This window comes from Varroa destructor, unplaced genomic scaffold, assembly GCF_002443255.2.
Source record: "Varroa destructor unplaced genomic scaffold, Vdes_3.0 BEIS01000005.1, whole genome shotgun sequence".
NCBI classification, from domain to species: Eukaryota; Metazoa; Arthropoda; class Arachnida; order Mesostigmata; family Varroidae; genus Varroa; species Varroa destructor.
In genome coordinates, this window is record NW_019211458.1 from 20,307,937 (window position 1) to 20,330,493 (window position 22,557).

A 22,557-nucleotide genomic window follows, 5' to 3' on the forward strand; every position below is an offset into this window, starting at 1 on the left:
GCGGCGGTGGGCACCCGCCCACGGGGACATTACCCCAAAAGTTCTTCGTTACCCCGTGGCTACTCCGGGTAGCCTGCATCAACTTGAGCTTATAGTAGTACTAGTAAGGGATAGTAGAGTGGCTGGTACGCTAGCAACCCGCCCGGTCCTGTATGTACCCCTGTGTGTACTGAAGCTCTAAGAGACGCAGACGAAGGCGGCTGAAGCGACCACCAGAGTGGTGACAGCGGCCTCGCTCGTTCGTTCGTTCGTCGGACAGCCGTAGCTGTGATGGTGGCGAGTAACTAGAGGGAAGGACAGAAGAAGAAGAAGATGAGAGTAAACAAGAAATTCGATAATAATGGCCGTAAAGTGGTTCAGGGGAGTTGTCTGTTCCTGCTGTCGAGCGCTGCCTTCGCCGTCGAATGCCTTTGCCACAACGGCTGCTACTACCGCTGGCTTCTGTGTTGACTGTGGTCTGCGGACAAGCAACGGCTAGAGTTGCGGTGCTTCCTCAGTTTCACTCAAGGAGCTCTGGTCAGCATCGGCTGTTAAGGCTTTGACAGACTCGAATCGGGCACTAGTCTAAGGCAACGAGTGCAGTTAAGCAAAGCAAAGAGACTTCAAGCTAACCTGCCAGTCTTACAACTAACAGGCAGCAAGCCTGCTGGCTCACAGATGAACAAAGATGTCATGATGGCCTTTTCAGTGTAGTACAGCACAACATTATTTAATTGCTAAGAGCGTATCAACTGTATGCCATCGCACAGCTTCGGCGCTCTTCTTTTCGTTGGTGGCAACCGATACCAGAACGGTAGCGTCCGCTGTAGTACCAATGGAAGCATCTTGAGACGGAAGCTGAAACAAGCAGGCCTGGGGCATCAATATTAAATTTTGGATTTGGTAAACTTAAAGGAGCGACAAGCGAGTTACCTGCACTGATCTGCTTTGCTGCTTGCTTGGCACTTTAGTGCAGTTACCCCTGGTGCCGCCAGTATTGCTTCTGTTTTTGCTAGCCTTCCACCATGTCCTTTGCTCCGATCGAGGGGATGTAGCCTGCTACACGATCCTTAGTACCAGGAACAGCCAAACCTCTGGTTTGTCCTCTTTCGCAAAAGACAATAGGGGCTAGTTACAGTCCCCATCTAACTTCACTGCATGCTTTTTCGGCTCGTAACCTCAGCAGTGGTAAAGGTAGAGCGGTAACAGCGGAAGTGGCGGTTGAGGAAGCGGTGAGGAGAAAAGGCGGCAGCGGCTGCACTTCTGCCAAAAAAGGAGAGGAGGGGGGATCATTTAGCGTGGAAGTAGATGTTGTGGGCCAGCAAGATAGCTTGGGAAGGGGTCACAGCGGCTGCGACGCAAGAAAGGATCTTTGCTTCAGCAGCAAGAAGCTCGCTGACATGCGGCCCGTTAGCTCAGTAAAGGAATAAAGGCAAGAAGCAAACAAATCAATTATTTACTTGCTGAACACCTCGCATAGCTTAGGCGTACAGCGTCATTTTCTTTTTCCAGACTCACGACGTAACAAGCAGTAGCCGTTGAAGCAGAAGCAGCGTCCTTTGCCACTATGAAGGCTTCATTCCCAACAAACCTCCGTGCCAAATCTTGTTTGTAAACTAAGACCCAAAGTAAACTGGAGGTACACTGTTTAGCTAGATAGCCTTGCAACGGTCATGCGACGGACTCTGGAGGCAACGCGCACCATAAAGACTAAAGTAATTCACCACAGTACCGCCCTACTAAAGAAAATTTCTGTATCATATGGATGTATGCCCAGATGGCGCACTCGAACCAAACAGTCCTTCGACTGGGTATATTGTTGCTGTTTCTAAGCTGGTTGAGCTACCGTTTCATGAACAAGTATATATATATATAATGTGGTCGAACGAGCAATCTTAAATTCAGATATTCTTTTACGGGCGAAAAATTATAACACGATCGGCTGAGTAAGTGCAAATAATTATATACTTATATAGCATACACATTTACGACCTTTCAACGTACATGACGTAAGCATCAAATAGCGTCAAAAATGACTGATATGTTCATTCAAATAGCGTGTCGCTAGCGTGGTCATGCGTCTCTTGCACCTGCAATAGATAACGGAGAGAAACGTTAAAAATATCGAGGCTGGGCATCCCGACTCTGTTAACATCAAGCTACGAACGACTGAACGCCTTCATTATGCCGAACACTCACTTCCCAAATTTCCTTCATTTTTTAGTAGTTTTCTTTTAGTAAAGTTCAGTTTTCTTTGACCAAGCCACCACTGGGATACTTCGTTCGGTCGGCAGTGTCTGGTGAAAAAGGGAGAAATAACTCGTATCTTGAATGATCTTTTCCGTCTCCCGCCACCATCACATGCCAGCAACTGGAATGGAATAAGGCGAAATTAGGTGGGGGTGGTACCCCGTTCCGACCTTGCTGATGCCAGTCCTAGTATTAGAACCATTCTGCTGGCTACCAGCTGAGCCACTAAGCCAGCTGTGGAATTCGCTCCTCGTTTGAAGCAGTAATCGTCTCGACTGTAGCACCCCCGTACTCATTATAGCAGGGCGATCAGACCAAACTTCCAAAGGAAACTGGGACTCAACGACGGCCGACTTGATGCGGCAGACAAGCTAGATCAGCCTGAGGCTCGCGCAGGCCAAGCCAAAAGAAATATTCGCCGACACCGTTGTATTTAAGAGCGGTAGAGACGGCAGCAGCCGCAGTGTAACCACCGTCGCCACCATTAACATTGCCTGTGCTTCTCGACTTCTTCGAAAGAATAATCCCTTACCAAATTCAAGATGCTCTTGGTGTGGTCTCAAGTGGAATACCTTGTCATCGTTCGTCAGGCTTGATTTTCGAAAAGGCATTGATCCTTTTCCGTTTCACATAGCGTCACCCTCCATGTCCAATTGTCGGTCCACTCCGATTTCACAAATTGCTTTCCGGTCGTTTCAGGTATTGACCCGTGCTAATGGTACGGCACCCCTTTTCCCAAGTTGAGTGCCCCCTTCCTAATACATAGCCGTAGTCTATTCAGGTGAAACATCGCAAGTTCCGTAATTAATACAGTTTCGCGAAAAGTCATCCGACTGAGGTCGTAATATGAGACCACGCGAAGCACATAGTATAATAGAGCCTAAAAGCAAAGCAACAGAACACGTGTCTGTAACAGGGCCTGTCTGTCTCTTCGGCCCGTCGTTTTTCCACTAGGAAGAACAGGGTGACGGACAAACGATAACTGTGAACAGTAATTGTTACGGAACACTGGAGAACACTACACGACCATCGACTGATGCCGATGGCCGATCTGGTCGTGGTAGTAATAGCGGCTCGGCCAAGCCATTGTTTCTGCCCGCTTTTGCCTGCTGCCGTCTCGCTAGTGGGAGCGACAGCAAGGGTGCGAAAAAATCCACACCGTAGAATCCGCCTCGTTCGTTCGGTCCGTTTCCATTGGAGCCGCTGCCTCCGTGTCGAGCAACTTTTAGTGTTCCCACTTCTGATAGCTTCTGATCCCCACGCGTACCACGACTCGCAGGATAGTTACTATCCGCTTCCAGCAGCCAGGACAACATGGGACGAGAAAGAAGTCGCGAGAGAGCCGCGAAACGACTGTCCTTCTGACCGCTGGGCCAAGCTATTCGGTCGCTGTCGGCTTCTTCCCCGGCCGGCATCCCCGTAACTGATCCGTTCGTCGTGGCTGGGGTGCGCGTTCTGCCCGACTGCCCCCTGATCCTCACCAGGCAACTGGCACAACGTACAACCAATCCTGGAGATACATAGAAACATACAGCGCCATTCGCACACAGCCATTGCTCTTTGCAAGTTCTATAGAAGAGAATTCGTAGGAAAGGGACCAATTATTCTAGAAAAACAGGGGCAGCACGGTGTCACAATACAGTGCACTGTGCGTTTCTGTGGCTGTCTGTGGGCAAACGAATGTAACAGGCGAAAGACGTATGAACGAGATTCAAACGCGACACTCATGATGCGTTGGAAACTCAACCTGAATGTCTCGAGCTTTTGAATCCAGACTTCGGCAGAAAGGTAGACGAATGATGTGTGTGTTCTTTAGCTGATCCAACTATTTTCAAATCGTTAGAGATTGAATGGGAGAGAACTAAATTAAATGTGGAAACATTTATGTATTCATTCGTTGCGGTTTGTTTTGTGTCGACTGAATACTTCCAACCTTAAGATAGGTAGAAGTATATTTACATTTTAATAGAGCAGAAATGTTGTTAATTAAGTAATGATACTAGTTACAGAATTTGCCCGTTCGGAGTGCGAAAACTAGTATTCGGTAGTTAGCCTTCAACGTGATTAAAATCAGTTCCCTAGATTAGGACTAGTAGGTTCTGTAATAAGAAAGGATGACGTGTTGAAAAATCTATTTTTAGCTTAGCCTAAATATCCTATATCAATATTCATTCGTACCATTCGTTATTCTGAAGACTTTCACTCGTGCCGTATACTGTAGAGTGGAGACAAAAAGTCTGATACGGCCCCGAAGACCTCGTTTGCTTCACTGCCGCATCAAAATAGCAAAGATACGCCAGTGATGAATTTTACTCTGACTGGAATGAAAGTGTGAGAACGCAGGAGTAACAAGAACAGCAGCGTGGAGTCGAATATAAACCTGTCTGGAGGAAAGTTCCGCGTATAGATCCTTGCTGTTCATGTCGCCGGATTACCTTTGTTGACAGAAGCAGAAGTGATCATGAATGGCCCCATATCTTTCACTAAAAATTGGCCTTTTACAAGTCAGCTTTCCTGGCACGAGAAGCAATACGGTGTCGTAAATATTCGAGTCTTTTGAAACAAGCAGAAACGCACTGTATTTAGTTGAGCCCTAGCCAAACACGGAGTTTCTTCGATCGAACGGCAGAACCATATCTCAGCAGGCCAGAACGGCTTTTCTCGTATTAAACGTGTGTACGTATGAAAGTCAAGAGACGAAGAACGCAAAACAAGCAAAGACGCCAAAAAGTGTCTAGCTCTTGGTGAAATCGTTGACACACAAAAATCAAGCGATCGAGGGCGACGACAGAAGGAAGTAGCGGCAAAGCGGGGGCCAAGTTACGCTATATTAAATCGATCGGAAGCCTCTGCAAGTGTCGTTTGAAAACTTGATAGGTACCGTACTTTCTATTTCTTGCTGCTAGGTCGATGCGTCCTTTTTTTAAATGACAACAACTATTCGCTCGTGAGAGATTGGTCGGACTAAATTTCGTAGACAGTCAGTGAGCTTTGTCAATAAAGGTCTCAAGGCTGTTTAACTGCCTCATTTTTTCCAAACAAAATATTCGTCTATGGTGATGCTCTCCAGACGAGAGATAAGCATATACTTTGGACATATATTCTTCGTAAATATTCGATGCGGTGTGTAAATTAATTCTACGTATTTCTGTAAATGGTGAGTGTTGTCGAAGGTTCGCCATGCAACATCTAGCTTACGTTATGGCCTATTTTATACTGGCATCTAACAATGTTTAGATTCTTCAATCATATTCTGCTGTCAAGTTATGTCAGTTGTATGGCAAAAAAGTTTGCCCCATTCCGCATGCGGCTTTTGCATTTATCAGCAACTAGTAGCGTTTTCTCTCTGGGTTTCTCTGCTGAAAGACATAACGCTTAATCTCCCTCGAACAAATTGTCCAAGCTGATAAATGATAGTTGTCGCATATGAAATCAACTTCAATCAGGACCACCACACGGATTCGTTTGCGGAACTAGTAACTAACTTGCGGGCATGACTACAACTATAAGGCTGCGATAGTGCACTGCAGGAGTAGAGCATCAAATGGAGCAGACAGCGCTTGAGTATGTACCGCAAATGCTCCTCTGAGCGACCAGATATGAAGCACAACAGGAGACTGATGAGGAAGATGGACATCGCTACCTAAAGGGTTAGGCAAATAGAAATACATTTGTTCAGGGCGTATCTATGTGACCTGATGTACTGCTTCAAAGCTACACTTACGCATTTGTAAAATACCCATCTATTTACTTGACAAACAGCATTATAGTTAGTATTATATGACGTTAATTATCTTATGCGCGCACGCGAAACGGCTCGATAAGACATGGTACTATTCAATGTTGCATGCATACATTTAAATTAGATAATTAGTCTGGATTAACTAATTTAAACTTGACTTAATTAACTTAAATGGAGGTAAACGTGGAGACGAGTAGGCTTTTTGAACAAATGACGGTTCTGTGCAAATTGCACGTGGGTTTTTTGTGCAACGATCCAAATGAAAGTGGTGCCAATTATGGTCGGGAAGATACCAGTGCATCTAGGTGGGTGCTATCTGATCAGTTTTGCCATGTTCGGCCTTTAGTTGAAGGGTCAACCGACCGATAACTAAAAAAAAAGTTTTGGCGGCTTAACAAGAGTAACCCTGGCGGAATTCGTTTGCTTTCGTTGTTACCTTAGTTTTTCTTTGAAAAGGTTTAATTAGCCAACGAGTCAAAGGCGCTTCGGATGTTAGTTGCTTCCGTCTCTCCCGTGCTTCTTGGAGCTAGTGTCTGCAAGAACAAAATAAGGCCGAACCCACGGCGAATCGAATGAATAGAAAGCCTTCTTGACGCCCTGCCTGCCATCCTTCCTCCAAAGTAGCAGTGCGAAAAGCGGCGGCGGTATTACTGGAGCAACGGTACGAACTGTGGCGGCAGCAGAAGCAGCAGCAATTCAACGATGATGCCGACTACCACCTGCGAGAAAGCATAGCAGCGACCCTGCGAGCCTAGGTGGGGGCGATTCGTTGGCTAGTGGCCACACTGCTAGCTGCAAGCAAACCCCCCCCCCCCCCACTGCTGATGCCGCCTCCATTGGCACCCACTGCAGAAAAGGAGTAAAAATAAAAAAAAAAAAAAACTTTCGTTTTCGTTGGTTCTTCGCCTAGTCGGGTGGCTGACTAAGGCTCCTGCATGTCCGGCATGTCTAGAGCGCCTTCCCAGGTTTCCTTGAACCAGCAACGGCAGCCTGCTTCCGACACCATCAAGACTGCATACTTCTGGGCTTGTTATCGTTGGTGGTAGTTGGGACCTGCCTTCACGGTTGTCGACTGGCTTGTCCTGACTGATGTTCATTCCATTTGCGGCTTGCTGCGAAAGCGAGGCGAAGGAAAAAAAGTTGTGCAAATGTCGAGACCAGGCGCGCTACCGCCAATCGCCGCTCGCAGTCGTCGCTGTTGTGCAAAGGGGGCCAAACGAACCTTTCCTTCATGTTTCCGCCAACGTTACGCAGTACAACCAGCAGCTTGCGCACAGGCGCTTCGAAAGACCGCTGCCTGCATGCCTGACGTTTTCTGTGTTCAGATATCGTGCTGTTATTGCTGTTACAGGGAGCCGCAGTTCGCTGTTACCGCGGCCGCCGCCGCTGCCGTTACTGTCCCGAATGGCCGAGTCCACTGAATGCAGAGTAAAACACGTTGCCGCTAGTGGAATACGACGACCTCGTTCTACAGACCCGCATTCACCCCGTACAATCTGCCGTCAATCGTGTGATTCTGCCGCTGGAGAAAGAAAGAGAGCCAGGATAAGAAACACAGAAAGAAAGAAAGAATTTTTTCAGTCTAGCGCTATATATTGCAACAATGGTAGCAGCAGCGAACAGCTACGTCCCTCCGTTACTAAATGTATATGCTGCTCACCCCATTTTCGCTGCCGCAAGTCTGCTCTATGCGCAGCTGGAGCACACGGACGGGCATTTCGAGTACTAGCAGCTGTAGCGGTAGCAGTTGTCGGACTCTGCCCAGCTTGTACCGATGCTGATGGTAATTTGGAGAAAGGGCGACAACGAAGACGATTTTTTTGTACTTCAAACACTGGGAGGGGAACGAGCTTACTGATGGGACTGTTGCGTCTGCTCCTGTCGCTGTCACTGCAAGTAAATGTGTAGCGGAAAGGTTTTCTATTACTTGTTGGGGTCGTGAAGTTGACAATGTGCATTGAAGTTTTTGATGAGCGTCGCATCGTTTCGTTTAATTGATTAGCTCTATTCAGTTATTTGAAAACGCTGAGGGATTGATCAAGTGACCAGCGGATATATTTGTCCGTTTTGACCTGTCCCAAACAAAGACAACTCGGCTAAGCTATAGAAAGGGTTGAAAATATTTGACCGTGACGATGAACTTTCTATACACTCAGCATTTACTGGTCCAAGAAAGCACGTAGAATGTAAATAGCAGTGGAAATGTTTCTCTAAAGACACCAAGGAAAAAACGTGTACGCTTCATTTACTAACTTGACCTGCCTCGTTTCTACTACTCTGTCCTTTTGCAAACCTTCGATTCGTCTTGTTCTTCGATTTGTAGGAGTAAATCGTGTATACGTTTGTAAAGCATTGCAAAAACGCTCGATTCAAGACTCTTGTTCGAGTCAGTAGTCAACTATAAGCCGACTGTTTTTCAACAGGACAGATGCCGAACCGACTGAGGCAGAGCCGCTGAAACCAATAACCTTCGAAATCTATTACTTCATGTGTCAGACCGCCAATCATCAAACGCTAACTTCGCAGATGTCAAATACCCGATGTTGAGATCCAACGGTATAATCCGTTTACACTCACTCATTAGCTGGGGTTGGAGACTTCATATTATGATAATGCCACTGCGCACTGCAAAGTACTGCTATGATATTTTTTCACGCCAATGGACCGTCACCGGCTTCGCGGACTTCCGTGAGACCCTTTCTTCGAATAATCTAGCAACCTAACACACATTAGTCTGAACTCCTCTAGACTTGCCATCGTTCCGACCTTCTTTTTCTTGTCTCTGTGCCACGTTGCGCGTATTATCTATAAACCTTTATTGCAACACTCATACAGCAAAGTTGGAAGAAAGTTGCGCCCTTCTGAGATTGTGTTTGGCCTGGCGCTCGAGTTCACCCTCATCGTGCCCCATTTCTCCCAGGTCTTTCTAGACCTGCCACATGCAGAGCAAACAGTACTTACTTGTCTCCAAGGCGTTATCGTTAGACGGATACCAATTGTGGAGGCTGCAGCTATGATTCTGGCCGCCATCACGTTGCCCAAAGAGCTCCAGTCGGCTAACCTACTTGCTTTCCGTGTTTACGGCAGTTTAAACTGGCACTGCCAGAAACAAGGGAGCACACTAAGCAGAAAAGTAGGTTGTTGTCGCAGAATCCAGACCAACATGTTATCTTGAGCTGGCCGACATGGGCGAGCCCTGCGGACATCGTCATGCGAATTCGTAAGACAGAGGGACAAGGAGAAAGATCTCCGTTTTCGAGTTACCCTAACCGCTGTACTGCACTCTAAGAATCGAATCGACACGATCTAACCCCGTTCAACCTAGTCCGACTTTGCGTCACAAGCTATGGCAATTTCGAAGTAGACTCATTCAACGGCGCCTGACCTCTCCTTGCCACGCTGCGTCTTGCTTTAACAGCAGAAACGTGAAACACTTGCCTCTTATACGTTTCCCTCGCTTCCCTTCTACTTCTTACTTCTTCGAACTGCCTTATGCCTTTTTCCGTCTTCGAATAGAAGTCTGCAACCTAGCCGATGCAACGTATCGAGGCGAACAATGCAATAGCAAAACGAGACATGAGGGCGAACGACATGGGGCGGAGAGGACTATATCCCGCCGGTGTATGAACTAAGCGCACTGCAATTGAACTTTCCGTTTTGCTAAGGCCAGGGCAAAGCAAAGCACAGGGGCTCGTGCCTCCATCATGTGCAGGTCTGTCTACTTCCGTAGCGGTGTTTGCATCTATGTTTGCATGAACTAGATGTATTTGACGAGCGAAGTGATACATCGGATTGAGCGAAGGAAGCGAATGACGAGCCAAATGACAAGACACTACAATGCATAGGCATGACGATAGATAGTGATAGAGAAGAGGCTACGTGGGCGATAAATCAGAAGTGAAGTAGGGAATCGAGTAAAATGCGAAACGGATCGAAAAGTATATACTGGGAAAGATGCCAGTTGCACAAAACTTCTACTGTGATAGGGGCAAGCGGAGCAGCGGCTCTAGGGAGATTCCTTTAACATCCAGTTCTGTTTAAAGGGTTCGATTCTTCTTCTATTTTTTCTCACTACAATGTTGTCGCTATTGGGTATTCAATGTGATGTCAATGTTGCTGGTGCCACCTAACATTTGCCAGCTGGCCGTCTGGCTCTCCGCTAGTTCTCAAATCCGTATACCGATAGCTCAAGGACAATATCGATGCAGGGACGGCAACAGAAGACAAACGAGCCAAGAACTCGAGAGTATGACGTACCGACCGCTCGCCCGCTAGAACTGCTCGCTAAAAGAAAACAAATAGTGTTTTTTGTTTCGTTCAGAGGACGTCTTTGGTTCTGTTAACTTTCCGTTCCATGTGCACAGTGTGAGAAACGATGCTGTGTTCTATTATAATAAATCTTGCCAGTTGACAAGTGATTAGAGCTATTATTTATTCTTTGATTTCGACGATTCATTTGATTATCGACGAACGTGGGTTTTGAGACTGGTTAATAATATGTACATTAGCACATTGGCGCCTGCGTAAATGTCGTAAAGACGACACTGGCAGAGAAAGATGCCTTAAAGATGGTGATTGCTCTGCTAAAGACTAACTCGGCCATTGGAAGTCATGCTAGGTTCATGCATTACGGTACATACATTATTGTATGTGTTGAGGCTGAACAGCAGTTTTCGGCAAGGTCTTTGCGGCAGCTGGCGTATAACGAGTAGCTGGGTTGGGTAGGGTCCATCAGCTTGCGACCGGCCCGCGCTTGCTTGTTCCATGTTAGCGACGGAGAGTGCACGCGCTTTAATGAAAAAGCAATAGGATCGATAAATAACACAGCCGTCACGGAAGGGTGCTGTGGCGGTAACAACGGTCATAAATAATTAATATGCTGCTGTTACTCGTAGAAGCAGCTGTACGACTGGCAGGCCAGCTCTACGTAGCACAGCGCATTTTATGTCCCCGCCAGCTGCGTCTGGATCGCTGTTGAAGCCGTTGCGTCGCTAGCTACTGGAGAAACTCCGCTCTTTCGTGACCACCTGCCACCGGCTGCCAGCTGTAAGCTGTTCGTGGCCTCCACCACGAACGCATGTCTCTATTGTGGGAAATCACTGATACCATCGGTATCCCTCGAGCGTCGCCGGCTTCGATGATGGCGATTGCATGCTCCTCGCTACATCAGTGGTGACAACTATAACATAGCGAGAAAACCAGTCGAGCGAAACTGTGTACAATTGGCTCTGTATTGGCTGTTTGTTCTGCGCCCCTAATAGGCTTCAGTCAAACCACTGTTTATAGCCTTCCGGTGTATCGAGGGTAGTCAACGAGATATAGAAACACCCTCCGCTTGTTGCAGCTAAATCAAACAACACATCATAGGTAAGCAAATCGTTTGAAGGAGATAGATTATGAAAATGCTCTCAACTCCCGACGGAACATGCAATTCCGTGAAATACCTACATCTCAACATGCAACATTACGTTCTAATGAGTAACCAGGACACTGTTTAGTATTTGTTTAATACTAGTCATCATTATATCTTAGAAAGTATTGAAACAAGAAAAATCCAAACTAGCAAGTTGTTTCCTCCACCAGCCGCCACCGTGTCGTTTGACTCGAACAGATTTCCTGACCTGTCGGCGCGGGTGATCAAACATTTGAATGAATGAAGTATCGTAGCGCATCGATTGTCTTCTTAAGCCCAGAAGAAAGGCGGCGTAGAAATACACATACAGTTTAGGTGAACCGTGTCAGACGGGCATGGGATCATCAGTATTAAAAGACTAGCTGGTTGGCTTTTATGGACTGCTTCAGCCGGTACTCGAGAAATCTTTTCATTCATTTGCTTTCTTTTTTGCTGTCCGCGATAACGAAGGGGCAGAGACCAGAAGAGGCGAGGGCCAAGAGGAGATCTGGTCCAGGGTAGATTATGTTCAAACATGTCAATTTATCATGGAAGCTTAAAGCTTCTACCCTCTTCTCTAACCGAATCCTATTTCACTCGGTCGTAGTCCTAGTTCCGGCCGACCATTGCTTTGACCATCAGCCGGCTGCAGATCCTAGTACAGCTGGCAAGGATAAGCGGTACCCGGTAGCTATTAGTCGGTACGGAAACGCCTTGTGTTTTTTCTCCTCCACTTGTTCCGACCATTCCATTTTACCGTTCGTTTCAACTTTATTTTTAAAAGGTTAATGTAGGCTGATGTTTTGTAGGTTATGTTTGCTTTGGCTTTCTCGTGTACCAAAATTCGTCTGGTCATAGCTGATATAGGTCAGGCTAGCCACCTACCTAATAACAGTTCTATAGCAACCGAATTCATCTTCGCCCGTCTTGTTTGAAAACTAAATATATTAGCTATATATAAATACATTAGCTAAGCTAACTATATTAGTACATTTTTACTTTAAATGCTTAGTAGCAGTAAAATGGGCTAGCGTCGGCGTTGTACCCGCTATTGCTGCCCTCTATTCTAATAGAACGCTAACGTAGATCTTTATACCCATCGAAACGCTATACGCCATTTGTTAACCACGATCATATAAAGGCAGAACGAAAGCTAACAGAATCATTGCCTGTTTTAGGTGAATGCCTGCATGATTAGCAGTGGCTTGTGCTGCGTACTGGGTCTGGCTACAGCTTGCCTGGTTACGAACAAGAACGTCGACTCCCAAACACCTGACGCAGCGCCGCCTAGCGGTGCAGCAGCTCCGTCTGCTCCTGTGACGTCTCAAAGTGCAAATACGGGTGCCCAACTTTCGCAGATGTACAACACCCAGGTGTCGCCAGTTCTTACAGTTTCCGTTCTCGATATGGACGTAACCACCGGACGATCAACGTTTCTACCTTTAATTGGTTATCCGGTAAATCACGACTTTAACTTACAGGTGAGTAGCAGTAACAGTGTTAGTATCTGAATGAAGCGATTATAACTCTTTAGCTTCGAAAGTAGTCCTGAGATGAACCGCAGTGAATATATCGCACCGTACGACGTTCGTGCTTATGGATCAGCATATCAGCTGGTGCTCTAAAGATGCATACTCAGAAATACTTGATCCCTTATTGCGACTTCAACACAAAGGTACGCCGAGAAGAATTACAAAGAAATGTTATCTCATTGCTACGCTCGATGAAGTGCCAGATAACGTCGCATTTGGTATGTTTATTTTGACGCGCTACAAAGAACCGAACTTCCCCTTCGGTTAGTTTTCAGCTGTGTTTGAATATGTCTTAGAGACTAAGAATCAATTTTGACGAGCACATATATATATAATCTTAGTAAAGGATCAGCCTATACATTTCATTCTGGTAGTTCCCAACAGGCTTACGCACATTCGAGGCATTACTTTGTGTCTTCGTAAAATCTCCACATAGCCATCGCTTTAAGTTATTACGAGAAGGAGGCTAAGACTTACATTGAATTTGTTAAACTTTTGGTTACCGGGCTTCCCTAACGAAAACGTGTTTTCGTTATATAGATAAAAATGAAATTAAGACATCTTTAACCAAAACTCCCAAGGATTAAGGAAGGGATAATAGTGTATCTACATATTCAAATTCGAATGAACAATACGTCTTCTATTTAAAAAATAAACAAAGGCACCCATAGAAGCTAAAATAACGAGCTATAAATCTTTTCGTAATATGGATTAGGAGCCAAGACGAATTCGCAAAATATTAAGTTACTTCGGAAAATGTCCTTTCCCCTTAAACAGTGCTTGTCAGTTGAACCGAAAGAAAGGCCGTGAAAAGTGTTTCATTCTCATAAGTGTTTAGCTTACTATTAAAACCAGCATGTTTTAGCCGTCGGAGACAGGGCTGAATCCAGTGGAGGGCGGGTGCGATCGAAATAAAATAATAGGGATTAACTTTGGGCTTCGTCTGTCCCGACGCCAGGGATTCTCTATATTTCAAAAATATTTTTAGTCACGTCTACTGTTCACTAATTTATCCTGTTGATTTGAACTATAAAAACTCCGCCGCTTCACGAACGGAATCGAATGGAGTGACGTTCGGTAAATAGCGCAGCACCATTAATAATGCATGCTCGGTCACTGCCGCTCGCCCTATCCGCGCATTACCATCGTTCCATTAGTTAGTATGAAATAGTAATATTGCTCTATATGGGATGAATCTGCTCTATAGAACGAGATGGTAATTGGTAAAAGCTCAGAGAGCCTTAGGCCAATAAACACGTTTGGCTCTCTAGACAGATCGGCCGGAACGTCAGCGGAGGGCTGTCCTACGTACAATGGAGGAGCGGTCGAGCGCAAAATGAGTTTATCTCACCGCCTTTCCATCCCTGCGCTACTGCTATCGAGTGTGCGTCCGTTCGCCGTTCGTTAGAAGCCGTCATCCACCGGTGGTCTGAAGCTTTACATCCCTTCTCACTCCTGGAAAGAACACTGGTAGCCTTATCCGGCCGGCTGTGGAGTGCCTGAGGTGCAGTTGTCTAGCTAAAGCTGCGGTGAAACAGTGGAAGGAATGGAAAGAGAGTAGATAATTACTGCCGCTCCCGGCGGTATCCTTTTCTCTATAGAGGAAGCAAAGATACGAGAAAGCGCACAGGCCATCTTCCTCGTTGCCTGTTAGTGCTGCCGGAGCGTTCCATAGTAACAATGCTGAGATACACTCGTCAGTCAGTCAGTGACTTTTCAAGGTACCCGAAGCAGCAGTTTAGAAGATCAGCAAAGGACAGAACCAGTGTGAGCGCGGCTATGGGGACCCGCGGTCTATGCCGGCCACGATATATAGATTTTGCAATTAGAGCGAGGGAAGGACTCGAGCAGCTGTGCTACATACGAGGAGATGCAGTGGGCAGAGATCACCAAAACTCAACAATACAATGAAACGACTTCGAGCTTACGGCTCAGTCTGCAAGGGGTGAAAACCGATAGAAGCTGCTAGCAAGCCGTTTTGCAAAATCGTTTGGTGGTACGTACCGTTGAAACATAGCTTAATCCGAACTGACCCGGTCACAGAATGAGAATAAATACCGCTTTGCGTGAGTATCTATCCGTCGATAAAACTTGCATTAAGCGCTCGGTATTTTAAATAAAATGAGCATTCACTCTGATAGGCAAACACGCAAACAATATTTAGGAAGCCAGAGAAAGATTCTATAATGTATAATACATGTGTTATCGAACGAGGTTTCGAAGCTGCTTATTCTGCAGCAGGATGCTTTGCTATGAATGAAGATTCATCGCCCAGACTAAATCTCGCTACAGATATACATAAGCGAGTATGACTACAACTAGAAATAGAAGGAAAGAAGCCAAGATCGAGACAGACATATCAATATTTACTGCACACACATGCATTTACAAGAGAATCAGTGTGCGATAGTGACAAGCGCCAGGAACATAGAGGCTTATTTGGTCGTCCATGATAGATATTGATCACGAGCCGGCAAACTTTATACAAAGTTGTGCCTTGCTTGCATAAGGCCTTCTCATACCTACGGACTGACATAGCTTGATCTTTACCTCGATGGCTTAGATGTGGGCTCTTTCCCAAGCTGTGTACGCGTCTAGTGCCATTTGGCACCACGCAGGAGCCGGACGGGGGAGGATCGGAGTAACGTGGCGGTGCCGGTTACCCCTGGGAGTCGTAAACTGCCGGCGAGTAGAGGCTCGAACGAAGAGCCCTTTAGACAAGAACACTCGCTCGAAGAAACTAAACTTCAGCAACATAAGGTCAAACAACCGATTCAGACAGGGCTCTTGAAGCATTCTCGGATGAACCGTTCGAGTGTGTGAGGGTGAAACGAGGTTTATGACAACAGCAATAACAAAAACAACAAAGTGGAAGCCACATCAAAAAAAACCGAAGTCATCTTTGAGATGTTGCGGAGGACTATGGAATCATGTCGTACACGTTTCTCGGATGCGCATAATCCATAGGACGATAAACTCCGATGACGTAGTGCCAAAACATTATTTCTGTAGCTGATTAGGTTTTACAACTGCGTCGTAAATGGTTTTTTTTTTGCTTTTAGGAGAAAACGTTAAGAGTTTGTTCAAGGTTGATTCGGTATGCATGCGCCAAACAACGGTTATCCTGAAGTATTCGCTGGCGTAATGGAGTGCCGCTTTATTAATTGATTATATTAATTTATGTCAATATAAATGGATCATGCAATTACTAGAAGTCGCATTTGAAAATTCATTAAGCGTATACTAGCGTTTAGATGTTGTCCACGATACAATATTAAAAAGGCAACAAACTATGGTCTTGATTTTAAGTTACTGCTGGTTGCTTTTCTTGAAGATTTCATTGGACAAGGAAGCCAAAAATTGGCTAAGGGCTCAATCCTATTGATGGCAAATAGCGTCTTTGATGGGTTGCAAACAAAGTTGCAGGTGCATTCTCGTCGACTGTTTTTAACCTGCCGGAACTCAATTGTGACTGAACGCCCTTGACAGCCTTAGCTTTCACTTATTTCACCACAAACGGCACGTTCTCCTTTTTAAAATCAATTCTGTTCAAGTTCCGGTTCGGAACAAGCAGCTGCCCGAGTATAAAGTAATAGAATCGAAAGGGAAAAGGAAACTCATGGCTGAAAGGAGTGCTCAGTAGAAGAACGAGGTCCGTACGATTGTATGATCTTCGAACGACTGTTTGATCTGCATAGAGCACGCATTGAGCGCGACGCAGCTTGCGCTTGTTTTCGGATACCTTCTTCGGATGCATCGTTGATTCTAGGGACACTTGCTTGAGAAAGCTAAATTTGAGGATTCATGTGAAGGAATGTTTCTACGGAGATACAGCACAAATTGATAACTGTATGTCAAGCATGCAGGGAGACCATCTTATACGAATATATAACACATTAAATTGAGAACGAGTAGAGCAAACGGCTACTCTAGACACAACTCGTGGCGTGCTTCTTGCGTTCTTCTTAATTTCACCTTATGATCTAAGTGATTCCAGGGGGCATTAAGCAGAGAGGAGGATCTAGCATGAAAAGCGTCCTAGAAGCGTTAAGGGGTTATGAAAGTGTCTTGGCTGTATTTCGTCCTAAAGACTACTTTTTCGTGCTTTTATACGGTGGGGATTCTTGGACAGCAGCAGCATCAGCAGCAGCGGATGTGTCTTGGCACATGTTTTGGGGGTGGTCCTCATGGCTCATACATTTCGTCGTCTTAGAGCTGGCGATAGATGGTAGAGGAACTGGTTGAAGCAGCAGACGTCACCTTATTTCACCTCTGCCTTTACCTCCTTTGGACTGAAGGTGAGGGTTGGATAGAAAGCATCGAGAAGAGACTCTTCTGGGAGCAAATCGCCGACGCACGACGACTCACTCCGCTTTTCCGTCTACCTGGTCGCCCTTTCTTTCTGTGCGCTGGACGCCTTTGCCCTGGTACTCCAGGTCTTCCTACCACGGTGCGACTGCAGCAGCTCTAGCGGCCGTCGCAGTTGTACTTCGCCTTCGTTCGTATGCTTTATTCGGCCGCTCGACGTGCGAGTCATACCAAGTACCATACGCCTCTATTTCCCCCGGCAGTTCCCCACTCGATTGGCCCGAATCCGTCCGCCACATTTACTGCCACCGCCACTGGCGGTCTCTTGTTGGCGGATCCTAATAAGCCGTACCAGAACCATGAACAGCCACGGCTCACAACGCCACTTTCGTCCGTCTTCAGTGAACGGAAAAGGCGCTTCAAGTGCCCAACACGATACGGCGTCAACATCGGAAGCAAAGCCCTTTTCTCCTTCGTTCTCTTGCTGTTTCACGCTTCAGGACGAGCGTGCTTCTGATGCACCAAAGCTACAAGGAACGAGACAATTTGCATGGCAATTACCTGGAGACGTTAACGAGGAGGACGCTGAAGCAGGCAGACTCAGCCTATTGGTAAGGCTTAGTTGTCGCTAGCCGATGTCAGTCCTTGGCTTGGACTAAAGAAGCACCGTTATTTTTAAGCCTCCAATTTTAGAATAATAGCCAGCCGTGCAACTCTTAGGAAATGGAAGACAACGAAAGAAAGCCTTATGCAGCCGCTATGGACAGGCTGAATGACCGACTCGAAAAGTCAGAACTTTAATTGCCGGAACTTTGACCGTCCAACTTAATTGCACGTAGAAGATCAAACCAAAATTTTTTAACCCATGGCGAATTTTAGTCATACCTCTAAACGTAGAATCAGGCAGTTTTGTGTGATAAGTTCGTTAATGGGCACGGCAAAGTTATTTCTCTTGTAGTCGAAGAATAATCACAGGATCGGACACGAACGAAACTGGTAAACAGCAAAATGTTAATACAAGTTAGTTACCAAAAGCTCTCTATTGTTTTTGAGACCACAGGTTCTGGTTGTGTTAGATCTTGTATCTCTTTTGCGGATAGATCCGATGTTCTTAGATGCGTTTACGCTTCTACAATGATCGTCCATCACTGTTCTGGTAACGGGGGCTCTGAGTGAGCAGTTCAAAGAAATGATGAGCTTTACTTCCTTGGTTTCCTGTGGCATACTCCTGGAAACATAATGGGATGTACACATTCATATGGGTCACAATGAAGACCACATGCTCTACTATGTGAATCTTATAAGACACAAATGGCAAGATCTTTCCTACCACAAAGGCAAAAAAAAAGTTAAGCCAGCTGCTGTTGATGTAATGAATTTGCCAGCATCATACAGGTGTAGAAATACCCACTAGGCAGCAATGTTAATCGGTAAGTTGAGTCTATAACCCACACCACTACGAGGGACCCCACTGATTCCGCAAACTTCGACTATAAACTCTGAAAAGAGCAACTTCCTGTTCGTGGCGTCACTGGTAATAACTAAAGGATATATTAGAGTAAACCTGGGTGAGCGCTTCCTACATCAACACTTTTGGGTGGTAATGTTCTGTTAGCCAGCACCTACCGAATTCAACATATAAGTGCAGGTGCTCGTTTGATTTTGGCAGTACTATATATCATCAATGCTAATGCCTATTGAGATGCTGATGTAAAACTAAAAAAAGGAGACAGTGATTAGAAACAAGAGTGACTAGTATATATAGAATTTACAAACAAGAAGTTCAATAAAATGTCAACACACTCAAATACAGAGAGGGAGAGGGATAACAAACGTTAAATAGAAACGCCCCTTACTTGGATCGTTTACGTAGGTGCGACTTTGGTATAAAAGGAGATCCAAGATAAGTTGACGAAATGAAGGCATTTTTCAGCCACCTCATACGGGGTGCGAGATGACGTCGCAGCAGGATAGGACAAGGGCATCGCACGAACACCGAGAAAAAAAATTAATTAAAAAATTCTAATTACCCACATGGGGCTTATCATTTACGAGAGGGAGATTGCACCGCTTCTGTCCCGCTATAAACGTAATCACTGTGGGCAACTTTTCATAACTCGAAACGAAAAACACTCAGAGCAGATTGTAGGTTTAAGAGTTGACTGTGTAATTAGCTATGAGCATACCCACTAGCCCAGTTACTGAGAATGAAGCACCGCCATGACAACGACGCGACGTGCTTATATAGCTCGTGTTGTTCGAGACACCCTCTAGTTATTTAGTGAGAATAGAAGCTGCTCGCTATACAAACGCTAGCGTTGGGGCAGTGTACTGACTTGTCGGAGTCATGAACGCGTCGCAAAATGCCTATAATATGAGAAAAAACATTTCTCGATCACCAAATGTCGTGTTTAGTCGTTCTGTATTTTAGTTGATGCACTAAGTGACTTGTTAATCTGGCCGATAGTGTCTACAGTTACTTTATGTCTAAGAGATACCTTGCAGATGCTCCAAAAAATAGTTTTTACTATTGGCTTTGTTTCGTAGAGCCAACAGCATTTGATCCTTTCTACTCACGAACCGCGATGGCTGTCGACACGTGCCGTCCATTAGAATTCTCCGAAGACCTTAACCGAGTGTCGATGTGACTTGGCTGCTAAATGTGCCCAGACAACGACAGCAACACTGCAGTAGAGAAGATGGCGCCTTAGTAGTCGTTTATATGTCACGCTTATTCTGGAGTTAGGGCTAGAAGGAAGAAAGGTTTTTTTTAGGAAAGGATACGAAAAAAGGAAAAACTCTTAGGAAACAGTAACTCGCGACGTTATCATTCCAGGCAAGGTGGCTATTTTGAACCTGGGATGTCCTATCCACTAGGCTAAACACACGACACCATAAAGCTAAACGGTTTCTTCACAAGGCAAAATCTTTCAGTGTATCTTTTTAGAGGCAGAAAAAGAGCTTGTAATAATTGCGACTGCGAATTGCACTGATAGATAAATACTAGACTACGGTGAGGGTAATGGTGTGCTTGCCTAACTAAAGGCTGATGCGGCTCACCAGTGTCTCTGGCCTCTGCATGTGCGTACCATGTTGACCTTTTTCAGCTGACTAGTGGCTCTGTAAATTCATGACCACCTCACTGTAATCGTCGGTTCCTCCCAGTCTTCAATATGAACAGTCAACAATTATGTGTAGACCACAAGTTTTAGCACTCCTCTTGAATGAATTTAGGTATATATTCAGTACTATAACTATTGGGGTAGCTTCGCGCGCGCAATTCAAAAACATCTAACGAGCTTCCAATAAGGGACGTTTTAATTAGCTTATTATGCTCGCGCAAGAAAGCCGTGACTAAGAAAAATAATAGAGTCCCCGAAATGATAAAGGATACAAATTGTCCTAAAAGAACAGCTATACGTTACTCGTGTCGACGACGAAATTTCCCTTTAAAATCCCACCTTAATTTAACACGTGAGAACAGATCAAGGACGTGATTGCAGTCTAGCGTACAATATATCGGTGTGTTGACAAGTGCATTCAGCTGATCCGTACGATAGAAGTCGGTATAGATTTTCCTAATATTTATATATGTGCCTTCTTTTCTACTGATGTATCACCGAACATCCGCTGGACTGTCTGTACTGCTACCGGATGTAGCTCCGGTGTGCGATCTAGGTGAACGACCCGGTCGCTTACTACCGTTTCTCCCAGCTTCCAGTACGTCTCGATGCCTGTAAAGTCGTGACAATTGAATAGTGGTCATCGGCCCTAAAAATGCCTAATGTCCATGGCGGATTTCAGCAGTCTTTGAGTAGCGAAAACATGAATTTAGCTTGACATCACAGACGTATCCTCGTCATTTATACTAAGCAGTAATTGTTAACTGCAGCAGCTTGTTGACGTGGGCAAACTTGGTTTCTCGGCATCACTGTTTTTCATTGAGTTTTTCCCTAATTCTCTAACTGTAGAAACCTTCGACTTATCTCAGCGCCGACTTCCTCTACGCTTGGTTCTTGAACTAACATTTTGATTTTCGTACTGTAATGAGGTAATTCACGGATTAAAGCTATTAACTGGTCGTTGAAAAACTGGTACTTATCGAGAGTTTCAGTATTTCCGATGGTAATTATCAACCTGATGACTATGCTCCCCAAGCATTGGAAAGTCAATACTTTTTACACCAAATTATTGCGTCCACCGATACTTGATTGTGCTAGCTTATAAATGATAACACGGTTTGGCATATCTCTGCATCGAGTATCCTGGCAATTGTGGTAAGCGTAACGCTCTGGCTACTCAGCTAAGACCAACGTCCGCGAGTGGACGTGTTTCTCTAGTATCTGTGCCTCGCTAATCTTTTCTAGCCGCCCGGGGGCCTGCGGTGCGAATTACCACCATACTGTAATCGTGTAACCCTTCCTTTATTTTACTTTCATCCGACACATACAACGAGCAGTCATATAGAGATAACATACGTTAATATTTTTCTAAACGAACTCGTATTATAGTTCGATACCTATTAGAGTACGTAATTTAAAGATGTCTAGCAAGCTTCCGGTAACAAACATTGCTTAGTTTGTCATACACGTTGCGTCTTTCGTTCAAATCTATTTTTAAATGAAACCGCTAAGGAACTAAAAAATTACTTCCTACAGTCCGTGAAACCGGGTCGCCACCCATCATTTGCTCCGGCATCTCCTGCCGACACCCCCTAAATCGTTCCTGTGCAACCTCGAACCTCCAACCGTTCGTTCTCTCATTTTCTCAAATTTTCTTACTTTTCAGTCGTCTCCTTTAGCCTCGGTCAGACAAGCTCGGTTTATTTTTTTCTCTCGCGTACTTATCTCGCTACATTTATTCCCGCATAGATCAGGACGTATTTGTACATACACACACATCTTTGGTCCGTCCAGTTGAAAAATCTGTGGGTAGGCCGAGCAGTAAGAACAAGCAGTATCCGCTACAACGACCTCATCTAATTCTTCAGTCTTTTCACCAAACCCGCAGCCGATGACGTTGCTCCGCTACCTCTTCGGCCACCCCTGAAGCTCATGCTCTGCGATCTCCGTTCCGATGGATAGATAATAATCGAATCAATATTTTGTCCCCTACTCAATTCTCCTTGTTCGCTTTTGCTTCTTTTCTATATATCTCTTAAGTTGTTGCAGCTGTAGCTTACTGAGCTTGGCCTGTTTTCCCGGTTTTGATTGTGGTAGGCCGGGTGGCTTTAGCGGATCGAGGAGCCTTGTCGATCCGGCCGATCTGCGGCTCGGTGGCCTTGTAGCGAATGTATTTGATCGATTGAATACAGTATCTCAGCTGTGACGTTGGCTCTGTGTGTGGTACAACGT

At 45.4% G+C, this 22,557-nt stretch overlaps 1 protein-coding gene across 8 annotated transcripts in view; it reads left to right on the forward strand.

Moving 5' to 3' along the window:
* Positions 1–22,557, forward strand: part of LOC111251469 (uncharacterized) — a 183,330-nt gene that overhangs the window by 106,291 nt on the left and 54,482 nt on the right. For all 8 annotated transcript variants that reach the window (XM_022808060.2, XM_022808061.2, XM_086990359.1 and 5 more), the window contains one exon: positions 12,542–12,844. In XM_022808060.2, the coding sequence (XP_022663795.1) occupies positions 12,542–12,844 (303 nt within the window). The remainder of the gene's footprint in view (positions 1–12,541; positions 12,845–22,557) is intronic.